Below are 25017 nucleotides of genomic sequence, written 5' to 3' on the forward strand. Positions count from 1 at the left end.
TGGTGATGGACAGGGAGGCCTGGCGTGCTGTGATTCATGGGGTTGCAAAGAGTCGAACACAACTGAGTGACTGAACTGAACTGAAACGGTATACAGTTCTGGGTTTTTATCCAGTCTGACAATGTTTGTCTATTAACTGGATTATTTGGTCCATTTTAAATCAATATAATTACTAATACATTTTAGATAGTTTTAAGTTTAACATTTTTCTATTTACACAATCTGTTCTTTCCTATCCTGTCCTTGTTTTACTTTAGGTCACATACTTAAATTATTTCATTGTTCACTTAGAGGCTGACTGTTCCTTTCAGCGCTTTAAAGATATCTCCACTATCTTATGTCTTCCATTGTCATGTGGGAAAGATTGTCATAAATCTTATTGTTGCTTCTTTGAAGATAATGATTTTTTTCCCCTGAACTTTTTAAGATTTTTCTCTGTATCTTTAGTTTTCAAGAAGCTATTGTGTGCCTGGTGTATTTTGCTTTGTATTTATCGTCCTGTGATTAATTGAGCATCTTGAATCTGTGTTCCGATGCTTTGACATCTGGAGCCTTGCCTGACCCTGGAGGGACTGCCCCTCCGAGGATCAACCACTTCCCTGAGAGAGAAGATAACTTGCCCACAAGTGCACTTTCAAACACAGGCCAACCGATCCAGGGTCTACACCCCACCACCTCCTTTATCAGGCCGTCATACTCCAGGCCATTATTCCCCACCCTAATCACCCAAGGGCCAGGCACCAAACAGTAAGGCACCATCTGTTGGCCTTACTATTCACAAATGTCCTATACTTTAGGACACTAGGCTTCTCGAAAGTGTTGCCTGTAGACCGTGTCTCTGATTGCTCACTCCCCCTGCCTCACCATACTCCAGCCTGGAGTCTGTTCCATTGTTCCATTGATGCTGCTCATACCAAGGTTAGCAATAACCTCCTCGTCTGACAATGCCAAACAGAACAGGTGTTTTCTGAGTAGTCATTCATTCTTCCATTAAGTTTTTAGTAAGTCGCACTTTTGTGAGAGGCACTCGGGTTCTGACAGTGAATAGGACAGACGGGGCCCAGACCCCGAGGAGTTTACACACTAGTGAGGCAGACACAACATGAGCAAGTGTAACAGAGTGCTAAGTGCACATAACAGGCGATACTTCTGCTGCCTTCAGGTTGGCAACCCAGGCCCCAAACAGGACAAACAGGAGCTGTGTGCCTGTTCTTCTCAAGAGGACTGGCTACCACCAGCACAACCTCCCAAGGGGCATGTCAGCCTGAGCACCACCCACCAGGCCTCTGCAGCTGGGGAGGGTCCTGTGCAGAAGGCCTGCCCCATGTCAGTGCCCAGGCAGATCCTGCTCCTCTCTGTGCTGCTGCTGCTGCTGCTAAGTTGCTTCAGTTGTGTCCAACTCTGTGCAACCCCCATAGACGGCAGCCCACCAGACTCCTCCATCCCTGGGATTCTCCAGGCAAGTACACTGGAGTGGGTTGCCATTTCCTTCTCCAATGCATGAAAGTGAAAAGTGAAAGTGAAGTTGCTCAGTCATGTCCGACTCTTCAAGACCCCATGGACTGTAGCCTACCAGTCTCCTCCATCCATGAGATTTTTTCCAGGCAAGAGTACCAGAGTAGGTTGCCATTGCCTTCTCCCCTCCCTGTGCAGGCGGGAGGAAAGAGCTGCCCTGCAGAGTAAGGGCTCCGAGATAGCCTGTCTTGGCAGGAGAGAGCATCATCTCTCTTCTTGGAGTGGCCAGTGGCTGAACTGCAGAACCTGTGACTCAACCTATACCCAAGAGGGGTCTCGGGGACCATGCAGCACCCCTGACTCCTGACGTTTGAACCTGTGTGAGGGAACCTGGCAGGACCAGCTCCCTCAGAAAGGTTGAACAGTTTGCTGATATTCATCAGTTACTAATGGAGAGTAAACATTGTAAATACTGGTGGTTTATAGGCTGGGGCTGCGACTTCAAGGAGAAAAATACAGAGTGATCAATGATCTAGGATTTCAAAGCCCTAGAGAAAGGATCTTGCCCACCGCCCCCAGCTGACAGAGACCAAACCATCTTGAAATCCTTCCTTGACACCATGTTTGTAGACCAAGGGTCCAAGACCCCCTGACCAGAGGGACAGATATCCTGGGACAGGGTCATGGTCCATCTGAAAGGTAGACTGAGGGAAAAGTACCAGACAAGTACTCAAGACTGAGGCATCTTCCTTAAGGTCATTTCTTGCTGCCTTAAACCTTTGGGGAAGAAAGAGGGGTATGGAAAGGGAGGGAGGGACTGAGGGATAGGAGAGGCAGTGGGCAGGGGGAGAGGGGAAGTGGGGAGGAAAAGAAGGGACATTGGTTGATTCTACCAGGTCTCACAGCCCATTCCTGTCTCTAAAAAAGAGAAAACAAGCACCTTACTTAATCCCTAAGGTCACCATGGGTACCAAATGAAATGCACATGGAAGAATGTTCTAAAGTATGGAGCACTGGGTTAGCGTGAAGTTAGGGACAATTTTAAAATAGATGAAGGGCCTTTAAATAACAGTTTAATACAGAGAAGAGGCTCCTGACTGAAACTATTTATTTCTCCTCACCAGTTAATTTTTTTTAAAACTTAGCTTTGCCACAGAGCTGACAGATCTAGCCAGAAAGGTTCATTTATGTCCAGATCCTCAGCTACACAAAATCCAGGGGTCCCAGTTTACAGCCTGTTGTTGGGGAGTTTGAAGGGTTGGCACTCTTATTTGTGTGAAAACAGGAGACTACAAAACACTCCAAGTACCTGCTTTTAAGAATTAAGAGCAGAGTGTATGGAACATCAAAAAATATATTTTTTCTTTCATTAGACTCAAAAAGGATCAAGGAAACAGGAAATGGAAGCTAGGAGAACGGTGAGAGTTCGCGGAGGCAAAGAAAGCCAGACAGACACTGGGAGGCATGCTGCTGGCACAACAGCCCCGCTACCTGGCTCTTAGGGCATTTTATATGGAGACTTTTTATCATAAAAGATGTTTGTGAATTTGTAGCTGGCCCTGTTTCTGTTTTTGTTGGGCTGGTGGTGCAGCTGCTTTGTTCACTTGGAGCCATGAGCGTAAACAGAAATGCATTTGGGTATTTGCACTCTACCTGAAGACCAAAAGAAACTAAAGCGAGCAGTCTGAGCTGGTACACGAGTAGAGTGCTGCTGAGGCAGACCACAAGGAAGCAGGGCTGTTAAGAAGCAGGGTGCAGTGTGGCATGACCAGGGAGGAAAGTGTGCTGGTCTCAGCAGTCAGGTCCCTTGGGTCCACCCAGAAGACGGCCCCTTTGGGGTTCAGCACAGAGTGGCTGCCACACCGCTGGCTCGTGTATGAAATGTCGCCACAGGCCTGCTTGTGAGGGCTAGGGCCCACTTGGACAGATGGAGCCAAGCCCCAGGACTTGTCTTCACCTAACCGAAGAGTCAGCGTATCTTCTCCCAGCTCTTTAACATTTCAGGTGCTGTGAAAAGTCCACAAGTTAAAGAACTTTGTAAGTGGCCCGCTCACCTTTTGCTCAGGGGCTGACTTCTCTTCGTGAGGCCCCCAGCAGTGACTGAAACTGCAGCCAACACTTCCTCCTCACTCCACCTGCCCCTCACCCTGCCTAAGTTTCTTCCCCAAACTCCTACCATCTTACTCTATTAGGTCGGTACAAAAGTAATTGCAATTTCAGAGTGTGAATTTTACGTCATTATAACTAGGCTCAAACACATCTTCATTATTCAAAATAGGAACCATTACAATCAATACAATTGCCGACAAGAAATGTTTGTTTACTCCTATAGCATAAAAACCTGTGCTTTGGGATTCGACGAACTCTTAGAAAGCATTTTCTGCATCCTGCTGGTTGTGGAAGCGTTTTCCCTGCAAAAAGTTTTCAAGATGCTTGAAGCAGAGGTAGTCAGTTGGCGAGAGGTCGGTGAATATGGTAGATGAGGCAAAACCTCATAGCCCAATTCATTCAACTTTTGAAGTGCTGGTTGTACGACATGCGGTCAGGCATTGTTGTGGAGAACTGGGCCTTTTCTGTTGACCAATGCTGGCTGAAGGCACCCCAGTTATCGGTGCATCTCGTCAGTGTGCTGAGTATACTCTTCAGATATAACAGTTTTGGCGGGATTCAGAAAGCTATAGTGGATCAGACTGGCAACAGATCACCAAACAGAGACTATGACCTTTTTTGGTACAAGTTTACCTTTGGGAAGTGCTTTGGAGCTTCTTTCATACTACTGGTTGTCATATAAAACCCACTTTTTGTGGCATGTCACAATCCCATCGAGAAATGGTTGTTGCATAGAATAAAAGAAGACACTTCAAAATGACAATTTTTTAAATTTCAGTCAGCTCATAAGGCACCCATTAATTGAGCTTTTTCACCTTTCCAATTTGCTTCAAATGCCAAACATCTATAGAATGGTCAATGTTGAGTTCTTTAGCAACTTCTCATGTAGTTGTAAGAGGATCAGCTAAGTTGATGGCTCTCAGTTGGTTATTGTCAACTTCAGATTGCCGGCCACTACGCTCCTCATCTTTAAGGCTCTTGTCTCCTTTGAAAATGTCTTGAACCACCACTATATTTCATTAGCAGTTCCTAGGCCAAATGGGTTGTTAATGTTGCGAGTTGTCTCCACTGCTTTAAGACCCATGGTGAACTCGAATAAGAAAATCACTCAAATTTGCTTTTTGTCTAACATCATTTCCATAGTATAAAACACGTATAAAATATAAACAGCAAGAAATAAGTCATTAGCAAAAAACATAAAGCAAGGAATGTGCATTAAAATTATGTATAACATAATCACATTTAAGAACATATTCCAATATCAAATGGCAAATTTCAATAATGCAAAACCGCAATTACTTTTGCACCAACTTAATACATCTTATTTTACAGGGTATGATTTCCTCAGCACTATCATTGCTTGCTGTCTGTCTCCTGGAAGGGCAGAGGCCTTGCCTGCTCACTTGTGATAGATCCTGAGTGAGTGGAATGGTGATGCACGTGACTGGCCCTCAGGACACGTCTGCTCAGTGAATAAAGAGAGCGTCCTTCATTTCTAGTCTTAAATCCTTCCACAATCTTGTTGAGCCATAAGTAAAATCTGGGGTTGATCAGGGGGACCAAAAGCCAGAGGTGAGAGTAGATACCACCAGAAATGACCTCCTAAGTATAAATAAAAGTTAGAAAATGAACTTTTTTAGCAAATTTTTATTTCTATCAAAATACAAAACATTTCTGAAGCAGAGTAATGTTACATGAGAAGCAGTTAAACCCTAAACTTCTTGAATTTTCACTTGCAACACTCCCAGCATTCCTTCACTGGCTACACATCTCGTCTCCCTGTGTGCCCTCTCTTCTCCCATTGCTCGTTTGCCCATGTCTGTGTTTGCTTGTTTTGCTCTTTAACTCACGATATGAACATGCAGTGTTACTGGCGATGCATTGGTTAGTATCTGGCAAGCCTGGAAATGCCAGCGAGGGGAGCCCAGCATGGCAACCCAAGCCAAGGCTGGCCACACGTCTTCTCCTAACTGAGTCTGGGGTGTCACTCAGCTTTCAACTGGCAGGAGCCTAAGGCCAAAGGTCACTGTCTGTGGTAGGCAGGGCAGGCTTTATTGCTTAGGCCACAGAGCAGGCATGGTTAAGGGGCACCTCCGGCTGGGTCTTTTGTGTGGATTGGGAAGAAGGGGTTGGGCAGCCTGAAGGGTGGCAGCTAGAACAGGCCAAGTCCCAGAACGGGTGGTCAGGGGACCCTGCAGGAGGAACCCCTTCTATAAGAAAGCAGCCAGAGCTGAGGGGAAGCAAGTTTCCTCCCCGTTCTGGCAGTCTGTGATTTGGTGGTTGGCAGTGCCTGCCTCTTGGACAGGCCCTTTATAAATGCTTAGACTTTGGAGATTTTGAGGAAAAAGCACCTGGTTGAGAGTGTAGCTATTTCCATAAACCTCCACTCCCTGACAGAGGGGATGGGGAAGGAGACAGGAAATGGGAGGAGGAGGTACCCTCCCCTCTGATTACAACCAGCCCACTCCAGAGCCAGCCTGGGTCTCCCCTTCAGGCCCCCAGTTGGTGCATTCACTTTGGCATTGTGCACCTGTAGCACACCCACACACGAGTGTACACACCACACCCCAGTCCCCCTCCCATACACACACACATGCACACACACACGCCTGGTGTCTTCCCAGAGTCTACTCAGGATGTAGATGGTGTTCCATCTTCACCATTACCCTCTGCTCCAAGGGGTCTCCTTGGCCCACAGGTTCCCAAGACCCAGCCCCAGGCTTGGCACATGCTGGCATTCCCAGGCTTTTGAGAAGAGGGTGACAGAACAGGGCACTCACCAGAGACAGGTGGTACAGAGTGTAGGATTATGTTCATATAAGGCTTTGGTACAGCACCGGTTAAATGTTCTTATCATTTGACTTCTAAGTTATCTCTTAGAAGAAAAAAAAAGCTTACTGAAAAAATAGTGTTTTTATTTACTTTTGAGTTACATACCTGAAGTTCAAAAAGTAAGCCTCTAGTTGCCATTCAGATTCACACTCAAAGGTGTTCTGTGTGCAGCTGTACAATTTGTTGATTTGTCTTTAATAGTTAACCAAAGTCAGCCAACCAGTACCATGAAGTCAGCTGCCCATGATTACTGACTTTACCCAGTGCATACATACAGAAGAGAGAGAGAACACAAAAGCCACCTCTACGTCTCCCACCCCAAACCCCTAGGGGAAAAATAGAGGACAAAATACAGCAAGATTTAAGGAACCAGTGGGACGAAGGAGGTTCAGTCCAGCTGGCCTCATCAAGAACAGCACCATAAAGCACCCTAGCGCAGTTACGTGGTAGTATCGACATTCAAGAAATGGAAACGAGGTTTGAAGGGTCTTCACGAGAAGACCTGGCATGGATGGGGGAAAACCCCCAAAGAAAGTTGAAGACGGAAAAAGTGTGCCATGAGAGCAGGCACTCCCACCAGCAGGCTGAGTTGTACTCAGATTCCTAGAAGTGAGGCGAGAGGCCCCTGGACATTCAGAGGCGCAGAGCAGTTGGGGTCTTGGGAGGTGGCCGCGGGACCCCTCCCGACCCACCCTCGGTGTGTCTACAGACCGCTGGGTGAAATAGGGAAAAGAAATCCACACACATTGCTTTCAGGTGTGCTATGGAAGAATCATACCCAGGGTCATAAAGTATCTCCTGGTGGAAGAGAAAAAGTCGGGGACGAGAGGAACCGGGCGTCACTGACGTGAAGCTGCTATAGTCCCTTCAGGTCAGCGGCTGTGGAAGGAAGGAACCACTGGTGGGGGCACCACCCCGCCTTGTGCCCCTTCCTCTGGCCCCACAGATGGCAGTTTGGAAATGAAGTCTGAACGAGGCGTTAAGACCTTTGGAGATTGATGTATACAACTTGGCAAGGGGGGCTTTAAACTGCTGTTCTTCCCTAAACCAGCCATTCAGTCTGAAGTCCCAACGATCAAGACCACTGCACAGAGTGTCCCCCCAGGCCCTGGGCACAGAAGAGACCCCCACAGGGCAACATCGGGGCCAGACCCTTCGGGACAGGCAGTGTGCCGCGTAGGTTCTCCTGCTCTCCCCCCTACTGTTTGAGGTTGCCCAAATTGGCTCAGCACGAACACCTGCATCAGACAGGAGATACAGGGCCAGAGGGCAGTGGGAACCCCACTTCCCCAAGCTACTGCTTGATGCCCAAGGGGGAAGGATACACCCACGCTGACTTTGGGTGAGGAACACCCAGTGACTCTGTCCACTCCAAACCCTGGTTCCATGAAGCAGACAGAGGTAGCAGAACTAAAACAACTCCACAGACACCCTCAGCACCCACCAAAGGGGAAGAGCACCAGCATTTGGTGTCCCTCCCACCACGCGGGCACCAAGGCACAGGCACAGCCTATGGGGTGGCCTCAAAGACCTAGTCAGCACACTCATCCCACCAACCCGTCCTGTTAACAGAGGTTCAAAGGCAGATGCTGTTCCTCTACATATAATCAGATCTCCATCATCCGTTGGCCTCATGTGCCTTTGTGAAAGCCCGGCTCCGCAGAGAAATTGGAGGTCTTGGCTGGGCTACCTACCCTTTCCAACCTTCCTGAGGCTCAGGGTAGAGATAAACTTTACAACCCCTCCAAGCTCTAACGTTTCAAGGTAGGGCTATGTCACTTGTCTTCCCTTTTCTTCCCGTAACTTACTCCAGTTAGAGGTAGAGGGGTGGGATGGGAAGGCTGAGGGCAGTGACTCCTTGGTGTGAAGGACCACACCTTGGGTGTCATGTGAGAAGAAGCAGTTTCAGAGTAACCCCAGACCCAGTGCGGTACTGTGATGCAGGATACCAGAGGTGGGACAGGGTCTGTGGAGAAAGAGAGGATCGCTCCGGGAGCCAAAAGAACGTTAATGAAAGCCCTCTTGTCGTGGAGGTTCGGGCAGGCTGGACAGGACAGAGGCTGTGTTGCCCTTCTTGCCCAGCCTCCCTGAAAAGTCTTACAAGGAACGTCTGGCTGCATCCTCCCCTGGTCCCCTGAGAAGACTGCAGGGACAACTGGTCACCTGCCAAGCATGGATATGGCCACTGGACCCCATGCTGGAGCTCCCCCAATGCAGACTGGACAGAGACCACCATCCTCCAGTGTCCTTGGGAAATGGAAAGCGTCTTGAGCAGGTATGCCAGGGGCTGAAGGACAAGCCTGAGTGAATGCCAGGGCCCCTTAAAGCTACACTGAGGCACGAGATGGGTCAGGGGTCAGACTCGAGCTGCACCCTCACCCCCTCTTCTCATGGTACTCCAAAAAAAGCAAAAAAGCCCCACCCATGGCTGAGGCACGCAAGCTCCTCTAATGACCGCGTTCCATAAGACAAAACCTCTTGGCCTATGTGATGCCCTGCTTGGGGAGGAGGGGTCAGTATTGGCTCTTCAGTTGACGAGCATGATGCAAGCAGAGACTGCACCCACAGGTGTCTCCTGGCTGCTGGCACCATGCGCCCTGCACCAGCTTCAAACAAATGACCCTTGGCAAGTCAGAGAAAGAGCTAGCACCCAGGGACAACTGTTGAGCCGCGAGGTGTGAGATCCTTGCAGCGTATGTGAGGTCTCAAGTTCTCAGAGAGGTATTCTTCAGGGCACACACTTTCCTGCTCAAATGCTAGTGAGCACCTGTTCCCCCAGAAGCTCTAGCTCTGGGTCAGACTCTACGATACTCTGCTCTGTTCTAGAAGTCCCTGGCCAGGTGCCAGAAGGAGGCTTTGTTAAAATTAAATTTTCATATGTACACATTTCCATCAGAAAGACCCAAGCGACTCTGAACAGAGAATGTCTCAAAAGACAGACGAGGCATGGAGGAAGAATGGGTGGGAGAGAGGGCACCAAGGCATGAGCTAGAACCCAGGCCACCCCAGGTGGTCGTGCTCCAAACATGTCTAAGCACGAGTACAAAAATAAAGCAAACTATGACTGCATATAGATATATAGATATATAGACAAGCTAGCTAGCTAGACTTCATATATATGCGTGTGCCGAAGGCACAACCCCGCTCCTCTCCCCGGCTGCGGTCCGCTGCCCTCCCATCTCCCACTCCCCAGAGGCCCCAGCTCCCAACCACGACTATTGCATTCAGTCCCTGCACCCACCCACCCCCTTACATAAGCTCCCCTCTCTCCTTAAAATAGAACAAATCATATATATTTATATAATTTTATATACAATCTCCATAAAAAATATGCTAAAGATGGCATATTACTAATTTCACCCTCCTACCAAATTAGGAGTTGCCTCGCAAAGAAAAGAGTCAACCAAAAAGAGGGTCTGCTAGGCCTGAGGCTACTCAGGCAAATTAGTGTGTTCCTACAAATCTTTTGTACACACACACAGCACACTTAAATGCATACCACAAACATACCACACACACACACACACCACCCTCACAAATGCACACCACATACCACACACATAGGCACCATACATACAGAGCACACCACACACACACACACACACACACACACACACACACACACACACACTCTTACTTCCTGAGCCCAGGAAAGGAACATGGACAAGATAGCCCCCTGGGGCTGGAGGCCACAGAGCTAGTCTGGTGACTGCAGAAGGCCAGGTGAGACAGCCCCACCTCTCTGCCCCAGCCAGGACACTGTCTGCTCACGACAGACCCTTCAGGTTCTCAGCAGGTAATAGAAATTTCCGATGAGAGTGATGGACAGTTTCCCTTCAAAGAACTGCAAGATGGCTATAAGGACATCTGTCCCCATGCCAGAAACAAGATCTCTTAGATGCTGTAAGCCAAGAGGGGGCAAAAAGTCTCTCAGCCCTCATCACCAACATGAGGAGTCGGCCTCGGCCCCTTCCCTCCACACGTGTGGAAACCCCACACATCATCAGAAGCACACTCACAGGGCTTCTAAGGCGGAAAATGGGAACCACCCCCCACGAGCCCAACCCTTCTCCCCTCTCAGATTCCCTTCCCTACCCAACCAACTCCCCGTCGCAAACCATCCATGAGGTCAGGATCCCTTGAGCCATGAAGAAGTGGGGTGGGAAGGAAACGAGGTAACTGGTATGTATCTGGGGCAGAAGGAAGACCGTGGCCTGGTCCTAAAATAAACCCAGAGAATCCAGTGCCAAGGAGAGACTGGTGGGACTGGTGGAGCACATTTCTTCAAGATTCAAGAGGCCCAGCAGCTGTTCGTGTCACCATCAAGGGGGCTGGGACAGACGGCAATGGACCAGGGCCAGGGGCTAAGAACTTGCAGCACTTCTCCCTACCACCCGGCCCAGCTCTCCCCACCAGCGATCCAGAGTGGACACTGTTTCCTCGCTGCTTCAGATCCACCAAGGAAGACTGGCCCAGTGATGTCATTAATGGCTACTGTCTACCGAGGATTCAGAAGTCCAGATATGCCACTCGTCTGGAAGGGACAGGCGCCAGCAGGGCTGTCTGCACAGCCGCCTCACTCTTCCTCGTCCTACACAGACACCCCAGGGTATGGGACTGTCTAGGGATCAGACTCAACCTATTTATTCTTCCAGCTTAGAATGGGTCATGAAAACACTTCTACCCTCTCAGTAACCCAACATGCAAAACAGTACATTTGCTTATGGAAGCACTGATGAGAGCCCCAGAAGTAAAGCACTGGACCAAGGTGGACTCACTGCTGGTCAGTGGGGTGGTGGTGGACACCCCAACCAAACTCCCAGTTGCTGAAAGCAACTCTTCTCAGAGCAGCAGGGCAGCCCCAGGGGGCTCCAAGCTCCAGCCTCCCTTTATGTGGAGCAGAAAGAGCTGATCGAGGATGCCCACTTCCTTGAGGGAGCCCCTAGGAGCCTACCCACCTCTGCCTCCCTGCTGCTCCCCAACAATCCCTGCCCCTCAAAGCTCCATCACATGCAAGCAAAGCAAGCCCCAGATTAGCCACTAGCTTTTCTTTCCCTATGTTTCTCTATATGGTAATAAAATGTACTTTATGTACAGTTCTTCCCCAGCCCACCCCCAATCCCCTAAAAGGCCTTTTTCTAACAAAACTGGAAGTAACAGCTCTATCTGTGCACACTTGGGCCCTGAATTCTAATCCTGGAGAGTGACAAGGTCGCCCTGTTGCTCTCTGAAGTCTGCCTCCTCTCTGAGGCTATTTTGTCAACCTTGGGGAAAAAAAAAAAAAAAGCCTAGTCAGGAAATTTCACATCTGATCCTACCAGGTTTCCTCTGTATGAAAAGGGCACAGGGAAACAGCTGAAATCAGTTTAACCCCAAATATTTTAGATACCAAATCAAAAAGAGACAGCACTGAAAAATAGGAATGGTGACTCCAGTCCACCCTACTTGAGACGCCCCCAGCACAGGGTCCTGGATCACGGGCCTCCTCAAAGGCGGGGCAGACCCTGCCAGCCCATCGTCCCCCTTTCAGACCCATGTCTGGGAAAAGTTGAGAGCGACAGGCTGAGGGCTTGTGGACAGAGATCACCAAGTGCTGGGCTGCGTCCATACTCAACCCCACTGACGCCGCCAGCAAATCGAGAAAAGGCCCTACCTTCTCCTTATTGCTTGCTTTCCCCCAAACAGCTGCAGCCTCAGGTTCCCTGTGGCAGCACTTCAGCCTTTCCCTGGTCTCCAAGTCACCTAACCCGAAACAGTGCAGCCTCCAGGCACGATGCAGGAGGAAGGGTAGGCTACTTCTAGGCAAGGTTACCGGATGGGCCGAGGGGCAGTCTGGGGAACACCTGATCTCCCGTGGACTGGGCCCTGAAAGTTGGAGGAAGCTTCAGAGTCATCCCTGCACTTGGTGATGGGCAGAGCGCAAAGGGCATCTGGTCCTTAGGCATGGCTGCACCCCCATGCACATACATTCACACCTGCACACGCCCAGCACTGGAGAGTGTGCCTGTAACAGCCCTGTCTCCACCTCATGGACAGAGTGGACTGTATTCTGCTGATTTCCATCACAGTCCTTACAGGAAGTGCTGAACCAGCGCCCCGGGGTGCAGGAAGGCCCACGTCCACATACACTGTTACAAGAAGGAAGCCCTCGTGGGAGGAGTAATGAGTCCAAAGCTATTGAGAGATAGGTCAGCCTGGCGCCCTTCCCCAGTCCTGGGGACACCCAGCACAGCTGACACCCAGCGTCCGGCAAAAAGCACAACTCCAACCACGTGGTCTTCTGTGCTGAGGTACCAGGCCTGGCCGGGGGAAGGCAGGCAGGCAGGAGTCAGCACCGTTGTTACCGCTGGCGACGGCGCAGGGCAGGGCCCTGAACGCCATCCCCTCTGTATCCTCTCCTGTTGTAACCTCAGAGCCTACAGTCCCAGCACAGGGCTCAGAGATGGCAGCCTAGCTCACCCTGAAGACACACAGCCCTGATGTTCCACGCACGGTCCACCAGGACCTGCTCCACTCAAGAAACAGCCACCATGAGAGTACAGACAAAGGCCACAACTGACCCCTGGGCCCGGCAGAGGTGCCCGTGGCCCCCTGTTGGGCACAGCGGCAGAGGTAGTGCTGCCTCGGGGAGGAAGCAGAGTCGCTGCTTCGCTGGAGCCACCGGCCGGGTGGGGCTTGGACACAGTGCCCAGCGAAGTACATTGGCCAGAAGGGGCAGGTTCCACCAGGTCAGTGGTGGGCAGTGGATGAGGCACAGCCACAAACACTGCTCCTGCCACTTCTTTCTCCACGATGGTCACGTTTGGAGAGAAACTGTAGTTGTGTGATGTGTGAGGCAGAGCCCCAAGGGTGGACTGGGTCCCCACTCACCGGGCGTGAGAAGGAAGCACTGGGCTGAGGATTCACCCCTAGGATGGACGCTCCCACATTCGGGTTAGCTTGCCAAGGTCTCCAGACTGAGAGCCAGAGAAGTGTCCAGTGCTGTGACGGGGCCAATATCCAGGCAGGTAACTGGGGACAGAGGCTGTCCCCAAACCCACCAAGACAGCAGCACCAAGAAGGAGGTACTTGCAGGAACCTGATCGCCACCATGATCCTTGGGTGGCCAGAAGGGCAGACTCTGGCACAAGAGGAAGAGAAAGAGGCCAGATGCACCCTAGCCACACACAGGCCTTCTGCCCACCGAGGGCAGTACCACACTGCACACACGCAAGAGAGAGAGACCTCTCCTGTCGCCATCAGACCACCTCGCAGAGGCTTCTGGGTGCTAAGAGTCTGAGTTAGGAAGAGAACTCGACAGAGAAAGGATGGAGCCCGGCTCCCACCTCCCACTCCTTCCACCTTCAACCCCAGGCCTCAGCCAGTTCTATACAAACAGCCCTGGGGGAAGAGGGGGCCAAGAGCACCCCCAGAACCCAGTATCCAGGCCCCCAGCTTTATCTGATCCCATCCTGTGGGAGTTCAGGTCTGCGGGGGGCACATGGGGAGCATGGAGAGGAGTGTGGGCGGGCTCCCCACACGTGGCAATTAATCAATCTGGGGAATTAGCTCCCACAAAAGGAGAGGAGGAATCCAATCAGAGCTTTGGAACAGCGCTCCGGAGGGCATGGGATATAAATAGCGCCGCAGCGCTGGGTGCTCGGCACAGATGGCTCTGGAGCGGGAGGCCCCTGGCCACAGGGCTCTGGGCCCGGCTGGACCCAAGGGGCTAATGAGGAGCTCCAGTCTGGGCACAGGGCCACCCCCGGCCCCGCTGCTAAGCAGCCTCACTTCCGAGCCAGACCACGAAAGCAAGAGAGATGCCCGCCTGGCCATCCACCAGACACCCTTCTCTGCCCAGGACCAAGAAATGGAGGCGGTGTTTAGTTCCATGGTAACGGACTGTTGAGCCCCCGAAACGGGCAGCAGTCACCGTGGCAAGCCCTCACTCTGCCCGGGACGCGATGAGGTCAAGACAAACGGGGGGCCCAGCTGAGAAGGCATGTACCCCATTTCAGTGAGACTCATTCCCGAGACAGACACCAGGGCCCCCGCTAGCTCCCGCCGGTCCTCCTTGCCCAGCCCACACGCCAGCTGCCCTCTCCCTCCTTCCCCTGACCACAGAAGTGAGCATTTGCTCCCACATACATATATATACATAGAGAAACCCACAAACTACACACATACACATTTGCATCTATAGCTATATATATGTGGAGTCTGGAAGACGGCGGAGTCCAGCCCTCTTTCAGGACTCGAGAAACTGAACAGAAGCAGAGCACAGCGTGAGCCCCTGCTTCCTCTTTCACTCCACTGATATCTGAGGAGGTGGGGAAATCCACCTAGTGAAGCAGGGAGAGGGGGGGAGGAGGCAGGTCTCCCCCTGTCCCCAGTTCACTGCCCAAACTCCACCCACAGCCACGGCGGCCAGCGAGCCCTCTGCCCTCTCTCCCGGACACGAGGCCAGCAGGCCGGGAGGCGGAGGGGAGGCCCACTCAGGCCAGAGGGAGAACAAGTGGAGCCAGGGTCTGAGCAGCCCTGGAAGCCAACAGCTGGGCCACCGCTCCCCTGGAAGGGGAGGACGAAGCCCCACACACCCATCACCCCGTGCCTGCCCTTGCCCCTCAGCCAGCAGCCTCGCTCGGGGACACTTAAGTGGTAGCATCACAGCAGAGTGGCATGGCCAGGGTCGTCGTGCTCCACGCTACTGAGTATTGCCTTCTGGTCTTCTGGGAGCTGGCGGTGGCACAAGTCCGACAGACGGGCGAAGGGGTCGGGCCGGGAATGTCTCTTCTTCCTCCGGAGGCAGACAGCTTCGTCGGGCCACAGGACCTGAGAGTTTGGAAGGTGCTGAGCCTGCGAGGCAGAACCATCTAGGGAGGGGAGCAAGTGCAACACAAGACAGGAAAGGAGGAGAGTATGGTAAGAGTGAGAAGCCAGCGGTGCACCCCCGCTGCGCCCTGCAGGGCATGTTGCCTGGCCCCCAGGGCCACATGCTAGAGCCACCCACCTGCCCAGAGACCAGAGCAGAAAGTGCAACAGAGAAGACAGCGCCCCGGCCACCCCAAGTGCTGCTCTAGTGGGAGCCGGAAAGCAGGGTGGGCATGGCTGCACCTCCTGCAGACTCAGATCTAGTCAAGCAACATCTCTCATCTTCTATTTAATATTGAATATATTCAGTAACTTTTATCTAATTTTTTTTCTATATTTTTAAAGAAATACTTACCCATCTCTCTCAGTGCCTCCTGGGTACCAGGCCATCATTCTAGGCACAGGGTTGGGACTCAGCACACTTTCCCCTCACCCACTCCCGCAAACAAGGATGGATGTCTCAAAAGATTTTACTTGTCCACATCACAGTCAGGTCTGGCCTACCCTGGACTGCCGGGCCATCCCTCTGCTGCATGGTGCTTCTGGGGACACAGAAGTGAAGCCCTCTCGTTCTAGAAGATGATACTTCAATGTGGGGATGAGGAGGAAGAGATAATAGAGATTTAAAAACTACAACTGAAAACCTTTCAGATGGTGCAAGTGCTACCAAGAAAGGTGGCACAGAACCCTGAGAAAGAAAATCTGGGGCGCTGCTTCTGCCCCGAAGGAGCAACACCGAGGCGAGTCTCGCATTACAAACCTTCCACAGGTCTAGGGGAGAAGTGTTCCCACAGTGTGATGGCCCCAAGCAAGGGGCGAACGCGACATGGGCTGGAGACCGAAGAGGGCCCCCACACTAATGCAGAGGAAGCAGAGGCGGTGAGGCGGGAGGGCAGGCAGAAGCCTGTTCTGATTGCAGGGGGGACCTTCCAGAGGTTTTAGCCAGAAGTGTGTGTGTACGTGTGCTGCACGTGTGTGTGAGCACACTCAGGGGACTCTCTAAAACCACTCTGGCTGCTGTGTGTCGAATACACTGCAGGAGCCGGGACGGAGGCTGCAGGACCAGATAGGAGGCTGCTGTTCTGGTCCAGGGGAGAGATGGGAATGACTCAGAACTTAACTTTAGCATCTGAGACAGAGATAAGTGGCCGGATATAGTGTGTGTTTTAAAAGCTGAGTCAACAGGGGACTTCCCTGTTGTTAACACTTTGTCTTTCAGTGCAGGGGGCTGCGGGTTCAATCCCTGGCTGGGGAGCTAAGATCCAACATGCCTTGTGGGCAAAAAATCCCCAAAAACATAGAAACAATGTCACAAACTCCAAAAAGACTCGAAAAATGATCCATATCAAAAAAATCTTTAAAAAACAAAGCGGAGTCAACAGACCTCACCAGATGGACCAGATGTGAGAAGAGGATGGGAATCAAGGAGCCTGAGCAACCAGGCAGGGAGGAGAGCCTTTTATGAGACTGGGCAAGAACCGGGAGAAGCAGACATGGAAGATTATCTGTAACTATTTGAGACAGAACACCCAGAGGCATGGGCAGCAGGCACCCAGAAATATGAGACCGGCTCACACACAAGGGCTGGGCTAAAGACAGAGCTCTAGGGAGTTGTGAACACATGACAGCGGACAGGACCACTTAAACAAAAAAGAGAACACAGGAATCTCATGGGACTTTTTTTTTTTTTTTTTGCCAAAAAACAAAACACAGATGATAGATAAATAATATATAGGTAGATAGAATGGGCTTAAATGGGTTGAAAATTCAGCTTTGGACTCTTCTCTCCCAAAATCTAAAAAAATGTGTCTTATTTCTCTAAACTTCAGTATCCTCAGCTATAAACTAATAGGATAATGGTACCACCCAAAGGCCAAGTGAGAACTGAGAGCTCGCTGCATCCCAGAAACGCAAGGGCCTCGGTGTCTCATTCTCCCAAATGGAAGGCTCTCTGCGGTAGATAAGAAAGACCAGCAAAGAAGCCGTGCAGTGGCCTTCTCAGACAGCCTATCACAGCACTCCAAAAACCACTGGTAGAATGAGAGCATGTGATAAATAGTAAGGAGTTCTCTAAGTCTGAAATAAGGCTGAACTATTTTTGCAGTTTCTTAGAAGCTATGTACAACTGCTGGGTAAACAGCATCCATTTCAGCAGAGATGTCCTTTCTATGAAATAAGGCAGTTTCACTCTAACTCATGGAGAGAAGTCTGCCCCGCCCTCAGACACTGAGTCCATGCCACAGGGACCCCTTAACACTGAGTTCAGTTCAGTTGCTCAGTCGTGTCCGACTCTTTGTGACCCCATGGGCTGCAGCACGCCAGGCCTCCCTGTCTATCACCAACTCCCGGAGTCTACTCAAACTTATGTTCATTGAGTAGCAGATGCTATCTAACCATCTCATCCTCTGTTGGTCCCTTCTCCTCCCGCCTTCAATCTTTCCCAGCAATAGGGTCTTTTCAAATGAGTCAGTTCTTCACATCAGGTGGCCAAAGTATTGGAGTTTCAGCTTCAGCATCAGTCCTTCCAATGAATATTCAGGACTGATTTTCTTTAAGATTAACACTAAGTAGGAACCCAGAATTCCCATGTCCAACCAGAGAGGCCTGATAAAGAGGAAATACATAAGGAAACAGGGATATGTCCAAGGCATATGGCAGACTGAGGGGAAAAGTACTATTTATACTGTTAAAAGAATACACTAGGACTTCCCTGGTGGTACAGTGGATAGGAACCCACTTGCCAGTGCAGGGAACACAGGTTCGATCTCTGGTCCGGGAAGATCCCACATGCCCTGGGGCAACTGAGCCCGTGTGCCACAACTACTGAGCCCGCGAGCCTAGGGCATGTGCTCCACAACAAGAGAAGCCACCACAACGAGAAGCTCACACACCACAACAAAGAGTAGCCCCTGCTCACCACAACTAGAGAGCCCACGCAAAGCAACAAAGACCCAGGGCAGCCACAAATATTTTTTAAAATACACTAAAACAATGCCATGTATTTTCTAAAGGTGTACGCACAAAAGGGTTCTGAACACACATGCCCCCAAGAAGGATGGTCCCTAGCTTGGATGAAACAACACTGGCAGGACAATCAGATTTTAACCTTATTTTTCTCCTTTTTTGACATGAAAACCCTATTTGTATATCACTTGGCAATTAGCACTAGAGAGAAGCAAAGAAGAAGACACACTAGAGGAGCTGACTTTGCAGAGAACCCAGAGCTGGGATCTGTAAAGGCAGGTCGGGGTGGGGAGTGAGGGATGGCGCGCCGCTCCACATTTACCGGATCGTTTCTTTGACTTCGAGGAGCCCTTGGATGACTTTTTGGGCTTCTTTATCCGTTGGTACTTCAGAGCCTCCAGCCTCTCAGGTGCAGCAGCATTCCCGGGTGCAGGCGGATGTGTCCTGGAAGGGACAATTGGAGAGGCACAGGTAAGCTCGCACACTAGGGAGCTTTGGAGGAGGAGCTGGAGAAAGCCAAGCAGCTGCCCTGGAGAAGACACCTGCCTCCCTGCTGATCCTGGAAGAGAGAGTCCCAGTGGAGAGCTCCTGCAGCGGGAGGCCCATCTGCCAGGCCACCAGAGACCTGGGAGAGGGAGAGAAACAGGCTTTAATGGTGAACCCGTCATGCGGCCCCCAAGCTGGGGAAGGCAGCGTGGAGAAGAAAGCAGCTTCTGTGTCTTAAGTTCTTGGACCATCACAGTCAAGACCTTTAGGTGAAAAGTACAGGGGCAGGTTAAAGGGGTTGGGGGGAGAGCAACCCCACCCCTGACTGTCCCCCCCGCCCCCCAGGAAAGATAGGCCCAGCCAGACAGGGCCCTAGTGTCCCGTGAGATCAGCCTCTCCTTTGCCAAGAGTCAGGCAGAACCCTGCAGCCAACAGCAGCAAATGGCTGTCATCCACCCACATTTCGGCAGCAGACAGGGCTCAGACTCCATGGTCACGTGAGAGAGCAGACGAGCGCAGACGTGGATTATGATGGTCAGTATCCAAATCAGGCAGTCTGGCAAAGCCCGGGACACCTGCAGCGAGTGTCTCCATGGTTTAAGATACAGAGAAACCAAGGTTGTTGGGAGAGGAGACCTGTGTCGGAGTCTCCTCCTGCCCCAGCTGAGGAGTGGAGGTAACAGCTCACCTAACAGAGTGCCTGTGCAATTAGGTCAAAGGCGACACCCAGAGCCCATGCCGCCAAGATGACAGAGAGCTCGAAGAGAGCTGAGAGGGTGGGCTGTGACGATCTGCACTCACTGGAGAGAAGAGTTCAAGAAAATCTAGAAGATCGTTGCCATTTCTTCTCAGAGGAAGCCAAACTTGGAGCGTGAGGAGTAAAGGGGGAAAGAGAGACATGGGTTGCTCTTTCTTTCTGGCCTGTGATGCTATCGGCACGCCATCAGGGAATCAGGGCCACCCCAAAGCCCTGAAGTCTTGGGGGGAGTCATTTTCCCCATCTCCCTCCCCACACCTCACTCTTCCATCACCATTCCAATCAGTGCTTAGTAAATCCTGATTGAAGGAAGGAGGACAGCCAAACCTGTGAGGGGAAAAGAAGTCCCCAGCGGTGAGCAAGCAATCTAAGGTTAAAAAAAAAAGAGGGGCGGGAAGACCACAGCTTCATCTCCCCAACCTTGGGGATCTTTGTAAGGACAAAGCATAAAACATGCAGGCTAATTGTAGATGAGCCTCTGGTTCCTGGGGCTTCTTGATCCAGCTGACAGTAAGGCAACCTGCATCTTCTGTGATAGATGCCATCCTCCCACGGCCTTTCCACAGATACAGTGCAGGGAAGCTCCTCCCAAGTCCAGGTCAGAGACAGCATCTCAATTCTCATCAGCCCCATCGAAACACAGAGCTAAGAGCCCCCCTACACGCATGCACGGCCTCAGAGAGAAGTAGGCCAGCTCACCATCAGAGGTCTGGTCTTCACCCAGAGACCCAACTGCCAGCTCCCCCTTTGTTCCTCTTTCACAGACACTGCAGTCTACCCCTGGAGGCCCTACACGGCAGCAGCTGGAAGGAAATCTGGAAGCAGACCGAGAATGGAGATGGCCAGGCCACAAGGGAGCGTGACTCCCTGGGGCTGATGCGGCGGGCTCACCCCGCTCATCCTGGACTAAGGCTTCCTGGTGCTGCCTGGAAGGAAAGAGACGTGAACACACGGCTTGGGTCATCCACTTGCTGGTGCTGGCCGGCCTCTTCCAGGGGCAGACAAGTGAGCGGCACACCATCTGAGGAGGCGAATGACAAGCCAGCAGGCCAGGGGCCAGTGTGCAAACAACACAATGCAGGGTGACCCACTGGGCATGAGAGAAACAGGTACAGGATGCCCCCCAAAACTGCAAGGGATTCTCCCAGGCAGCTAAGGCTTCCAGGGTCAGTATCATTATCACCGTCATCACTGCTCTCATCACACAGAACTCGTTCACCACTCATCATGCCAGGCACTGATCTATGTTCTCTGCAGTAACTCCCCTGAACCCTGACAGCATCCCTAAGGGGCAAACATGAGACAGACCCCATTTTTCAGATGGAGAAACTGAAGTTAAAGAGCTTATGCCGTTTGTCTCATAATCCAGTTGTCAACACAACACGGCCAAGACTCTCAGCGTCCTGTAAGCTGTGTGCACAGCTTCTTCCTGATGGAAACAGGCACAAGCCGCACGGGAGGAGGACACTGCTCTCACCCCGCAGCCCCACCATGCCCTGAGCAGTCAGCTTGCCCTGGACACCCGCACTGCCACCGTCTTGGACAATCACCCCATCGGTGGAAGAGCCAGAGAAGATAGCCTGGGGAGGGAAGCTGGCTCAGGTGTGCCCTCAGCAAGGATTCCCAAAAGGAAGAAATAAGCCACTGGGAGGTGGACGCAGGGGGAGTCAGTTTTCCTTATGAAGCAACCAAGCTCCAGCCCTTCCAGGACACCTGCTGTCCACCTGTTCCTGCATTTGGCTCGGTGTTCAGACTCTGACGCACAACAGGAGAAGCCCCGAGGCACTGGGCTGCTTGCCCATACAGGAGGCAGAGATAAAAAGGCAGGGTCTGGAAGGACGGAGGTGTGGAGAGGGGTTCACAGTGGGCCTTCATATTCAGTTAATTAGGCAGAAAATTCACACGAAGCATCCCAGCAGGCTGGAAGCCAACTGCCTGCTTCTCTGGAAAGGGGGACCCTATCCCGTGGCCAGGCTAAGCCCCTGGGGGACTTCTGGGCAATGCACTTTGATGCCAAGGAGCTCAGACAGGGAGGTGAAGCCAGAACTCTCTTTCCATTCAGCCCCAGTCCTTCCAGAACACACCGAGTCATCAAACTTGGACCCCTCCCTCAGAAAGCACGAGTGTTACTGGAAGGTGAGGCCTCAAAGCCTGGCGTCCCCGGTGAACTCCAAGTCTATGTCCCACAGTGCTTCTCTGTGGTTCAGACCTACCAAAGATGGCCTGAAATATACCTTAACGCTTTTTGACTCTTACTCATTATAAAATTCATGCAAAACCCAAATCAGTCACAGTCCCAGAGACCTCTCAGCTGCTTTTGCTGTGCCCACCCGGAGCAGTGGAGGGAAGACACAGCCCAGCTCAGAAAGGCAAGCCGCAGTGCAGGATGGCCGAGACCCCAGGCCTCTCCTGCCCAAGAAGGGTCACCCTCCTGGCAACAGCAAAGCAGAAGGGAAAGAGTGTGGCCTTCCTTTCCTGAGTGCACACTCTGCTTGTCTGTCTATGGGACTGGGGAGGAGACCAAGCAAACCCACTCCCATCCACGGGGTGGCCAGGGCATGGGTGAACCTGCCTTCCATTGTAGCACAGCCACCAGGACTCTGCGGAGGGGCACCCTCCCACTGTGCCCACCGACGGCCCCTCCAGTGGGCCAAGTGTGTGGCCTCCCAACTTAGGACAGGCTTTTCCCAATGGGGCTGCATTCCCCGGGTTCACCCAGTACAAGGGTCCCCAACACACTCTGACACGCCTGCCTCATGGAGGCCACGGTCAGCATGAACAGGAAAGGGAACCTGAGAGAATGGGAGGCCCGCGCGGCTGCTGGTGTTCAGACAGGGAGCTGAGAGCCCTGGCCACTAACAGGCCGAGTCCTCCCAGAGACCACCCACCACTGCCTGCTCTGAGAAGGGAGCTGGAGGAGGAGGAAAAGGAGAGGAGGAGCGGCCCAGGACGGCTGTGGGCTGGGAGCAGGGAGGGGGGACAGAGCAAGAACGCACGTAGACGAGACGAGTCACACCTTCTCCAACAGACCCAGGGGGACACATGCAAAGGGGGCAAGACGGCAGCGTCCATGGGGGAGCCCGGCGCCTGCGGGGGCCCCCCGGCCTCTGCCCGAGCTCCTGACAGGCAGCGCAGTGAGGGCCTGACTCTCGAGGCCGAGGAGCCAGCCAGGCCAGGCAGAAACCCAGCTCCCACCTCACGACCCTGGATTCTGGGTTTGTCACAACAGTGAGCGGACACTCAGCCTGCAGGTGTAGGACACCAGGGAGGGGTCACAGAGGAGAACAGGGCCCGGGCACTTTTCAAGAATGAAGGGGGAGTGCTGGGCCCGGAGTCATCAACTCCTCAGGGAGTCAAACTGGGGTCAGAGAGGCGAGAGGGAAGGTGGAGGGCCAGCCTGTCAGTGTCACTCAGCTGGCCGCTTGCAAGTGCTGTCCCTGGGCTTCCAGAGCGTGGCATCAGCCAGCTTCACAGGACCCGACCTCTGGCTACAGACACCTTCCCAGCTGCAGATCATGAGGAGCTGGCAAACAGGCTCTGATTTATGGGAGGCCACTCTCATGACTCGAGGAGACAGGCAGCCCCCCGCCTCCCTCGCCCCCTGCTATCTCCAGGTGGGGAGGAGACAAGGCTTCCTCCTGGAAGCCAGAAGTACCCAGGGAGGCTCTGCTCCTGTCTGAGTGCCTGGTGCCCTCACTGGCTAGTCCCCAGAAGCATCCATGGCAAAAAGCAGCATCTTCTTAGCCACCACGAGAGTGATGGGGTTAAGGGGCCCACAGAAGCCTCTTTAAGAGGCTCGGTACCCTTCTGCTGTCAAGTTGCTGAGATCCCCACCTGGAAGAGGAGGCACCCACAGGGGAGCAGAGGGAGGAAAGTGGTGTTTGGTCAGCCCCTTTCCAATCCCCTGCCCAGGGCCGGTTCTCTCCTCTAGGGGGCTCCTCCCAGAAGCCCCCAGAGCTGTGGCCCAGAGAGGGCAGGAGTGGCTGCTTCAGGGGCCTTGACAGCAGCGAGCCTCCAGGCGAGGTCTGCGCCTCAGTCCTGTGACAGCCAAGAACAGGCTGCCGTGAGGGCTCAGGAGTGGTGACCTTCGCTGCCCAGGGCCCTCACAGGATGACGCGGGGCCTGGACCAGAGAAAGACCCAACTGGTGAGAAAAGGAGCAGGCCACAGCCCAGCCCCAAGCTACGGGGAGGACCGGTTATCAGTAGGATCCCCAGAGGACAGGGAGGGAACAGGGCAGGTCAAGGGGCCAGGGAGGGAGGGGGCCTCTGTGTTGGAGGCTGCTGGGAAAACCGGGCAGAAGAGAGCAAGGTGCTCACAGATACCCCGGGACCCAGACAGGTTTCCCAAGTGCAGAGATGCAAAGCGCTCTAGGCATTCTAGGCCCTCAGGTGCATGCAGGCGCCAGGGCTTCTGTGGGAAGCTCTGGACAGCAGGATGCGGGTGTGTGGATGCAGAAACCAGGGGGGGCTCTGGGCGGGGCTCGGAAGCTGCAGCTAGGCGGTGGCCCGGCGGGCTGTGGCAACAGCATGATGTGGGGAGCCCAGGAAGCCGCAGGGAATCGGAGCGGAGGCTGCCGCCCCACAGAGGACCAAGGGGCTATGGTCTGGATTCCCCCGTAGAGGAAGCGATGGCCCTGCCGAAGCCCGTCCGCTGGTCCGCCCCCCACCGCCCGCCCAGCCGGAGCTCCCTTACCTATTGAGCTGAAGAGAGGCTTGTCTCGACAACACTGCCCAGATAGCTGAGATCAATCAGAAACAAAGCGGTTATCAACACGGGCGCCGGGACCACCCACGCACACCCAGAGGGGAGGGGAGGAGCACGGGGATCAGAGAACCGACAAGCGAGGAGGCCAGAGAATGGGGTGAGGGGCAGGAAGGAGAGAGACAGAGACCCAGACGGCACGATGGGACGAAGCAGATGAGGGCTGCACAAAGCACAGACGACAGGGCACGGCCCCCAGCATCTCCTGCAGACAGCGCACGGCTCTCCTCCACCTCCCAAGCCTCCTCCCCCACCTGAGCCGAGGGGTGGGCGGTGAGGCTTGTGCTTCCAGGTACCAGAGTGGGGAGTGAAGGGGGTAGGGCGCCGGGCTTCCTCCTCTCGACCACCTCCCGTCTGCCTACCACCAGGCCAGCCTCTGCTCTGGACTCTGTTCCCCCGCACAGGCGGCCACACCAAAGAAGAAGACCAAAGAACGGAACCAGAGTGGGCGGGGGCAGGAGATATGGGGTCTACAGACGGTGCAGGCTCTTCTCAGCAACTCGGGCCAACCCAAAGAAGATGGAGGAAGAGAGACAGACAGAAAAGGACAGACTCGGGGAGGAGGAAGAAGGAGGGAGGGAGAAGGACCCGAGAGAAAGAGCACGGGCAGGCGTCCAGGCTCAGTGGTACCTGGCACACCAGCTGCTACCATTTACAGTGGGCTCCCCCAGGCCGGCTGATCGCAGGGGCTTGTCTGTCTGTCTGTCTGTCTGCAGCTTCCTGCGAGGCACACAGGTTGGGGTGGGGTGTGTGGCTCGGGCTCAGGGTTCACAGGCCTGAGATGTTGCTTTCAGCCTCCAG

The 25017-nt window shown here is 53.0% G+C and overlaps 1 protein-coding gene across 1 annotated transcript in view; it reads right to left on the reverse strand.

The window, feature by feature from the left end:
• Window positions 1-11524: 11524 nt before the first annotated feature.
• IGSF9B (immunoglobulin superfamily member 9B) overlaps window positions 11525-25017 on the reverse strand; it is a 46422-nt gene continuing 32929 nt past the window's right edge. The window contains exons 19-20 of the mRNA XM_055581186.1: window positions 18533-18654; window positions 11525-15248 (exon numbers count right to left, since the gene is read on the reverse strand). Coding sequence (XP_055437161.1) covers window positions 15040-15248; window positions 18533-18654 — 331 coding nt within the window. The 3' untranslated portion in view covers window positions 11525-15039. The remainder of the gene's footprint in view (window positions 15249-18532; window positions 18655-25017) is intronic.

Source organism: Bubalus kerabau, chromosome 5 (genome assembly GCF_029407905.1).
Source record: "Bubalus kerabau isolate K-KA32 ecotype Philippines breed swamp buffalo chromosome 5, PCC_UOA_SB_1v2, whole genome shotgun sequence".
Taxonomy (NCBI): domain Eukaryota; kingdom Metazoa; phylum Chordata; class Mammalia; order Artiodactyla; family Bovidae; genus Bubalus; species Bubalus kerabau.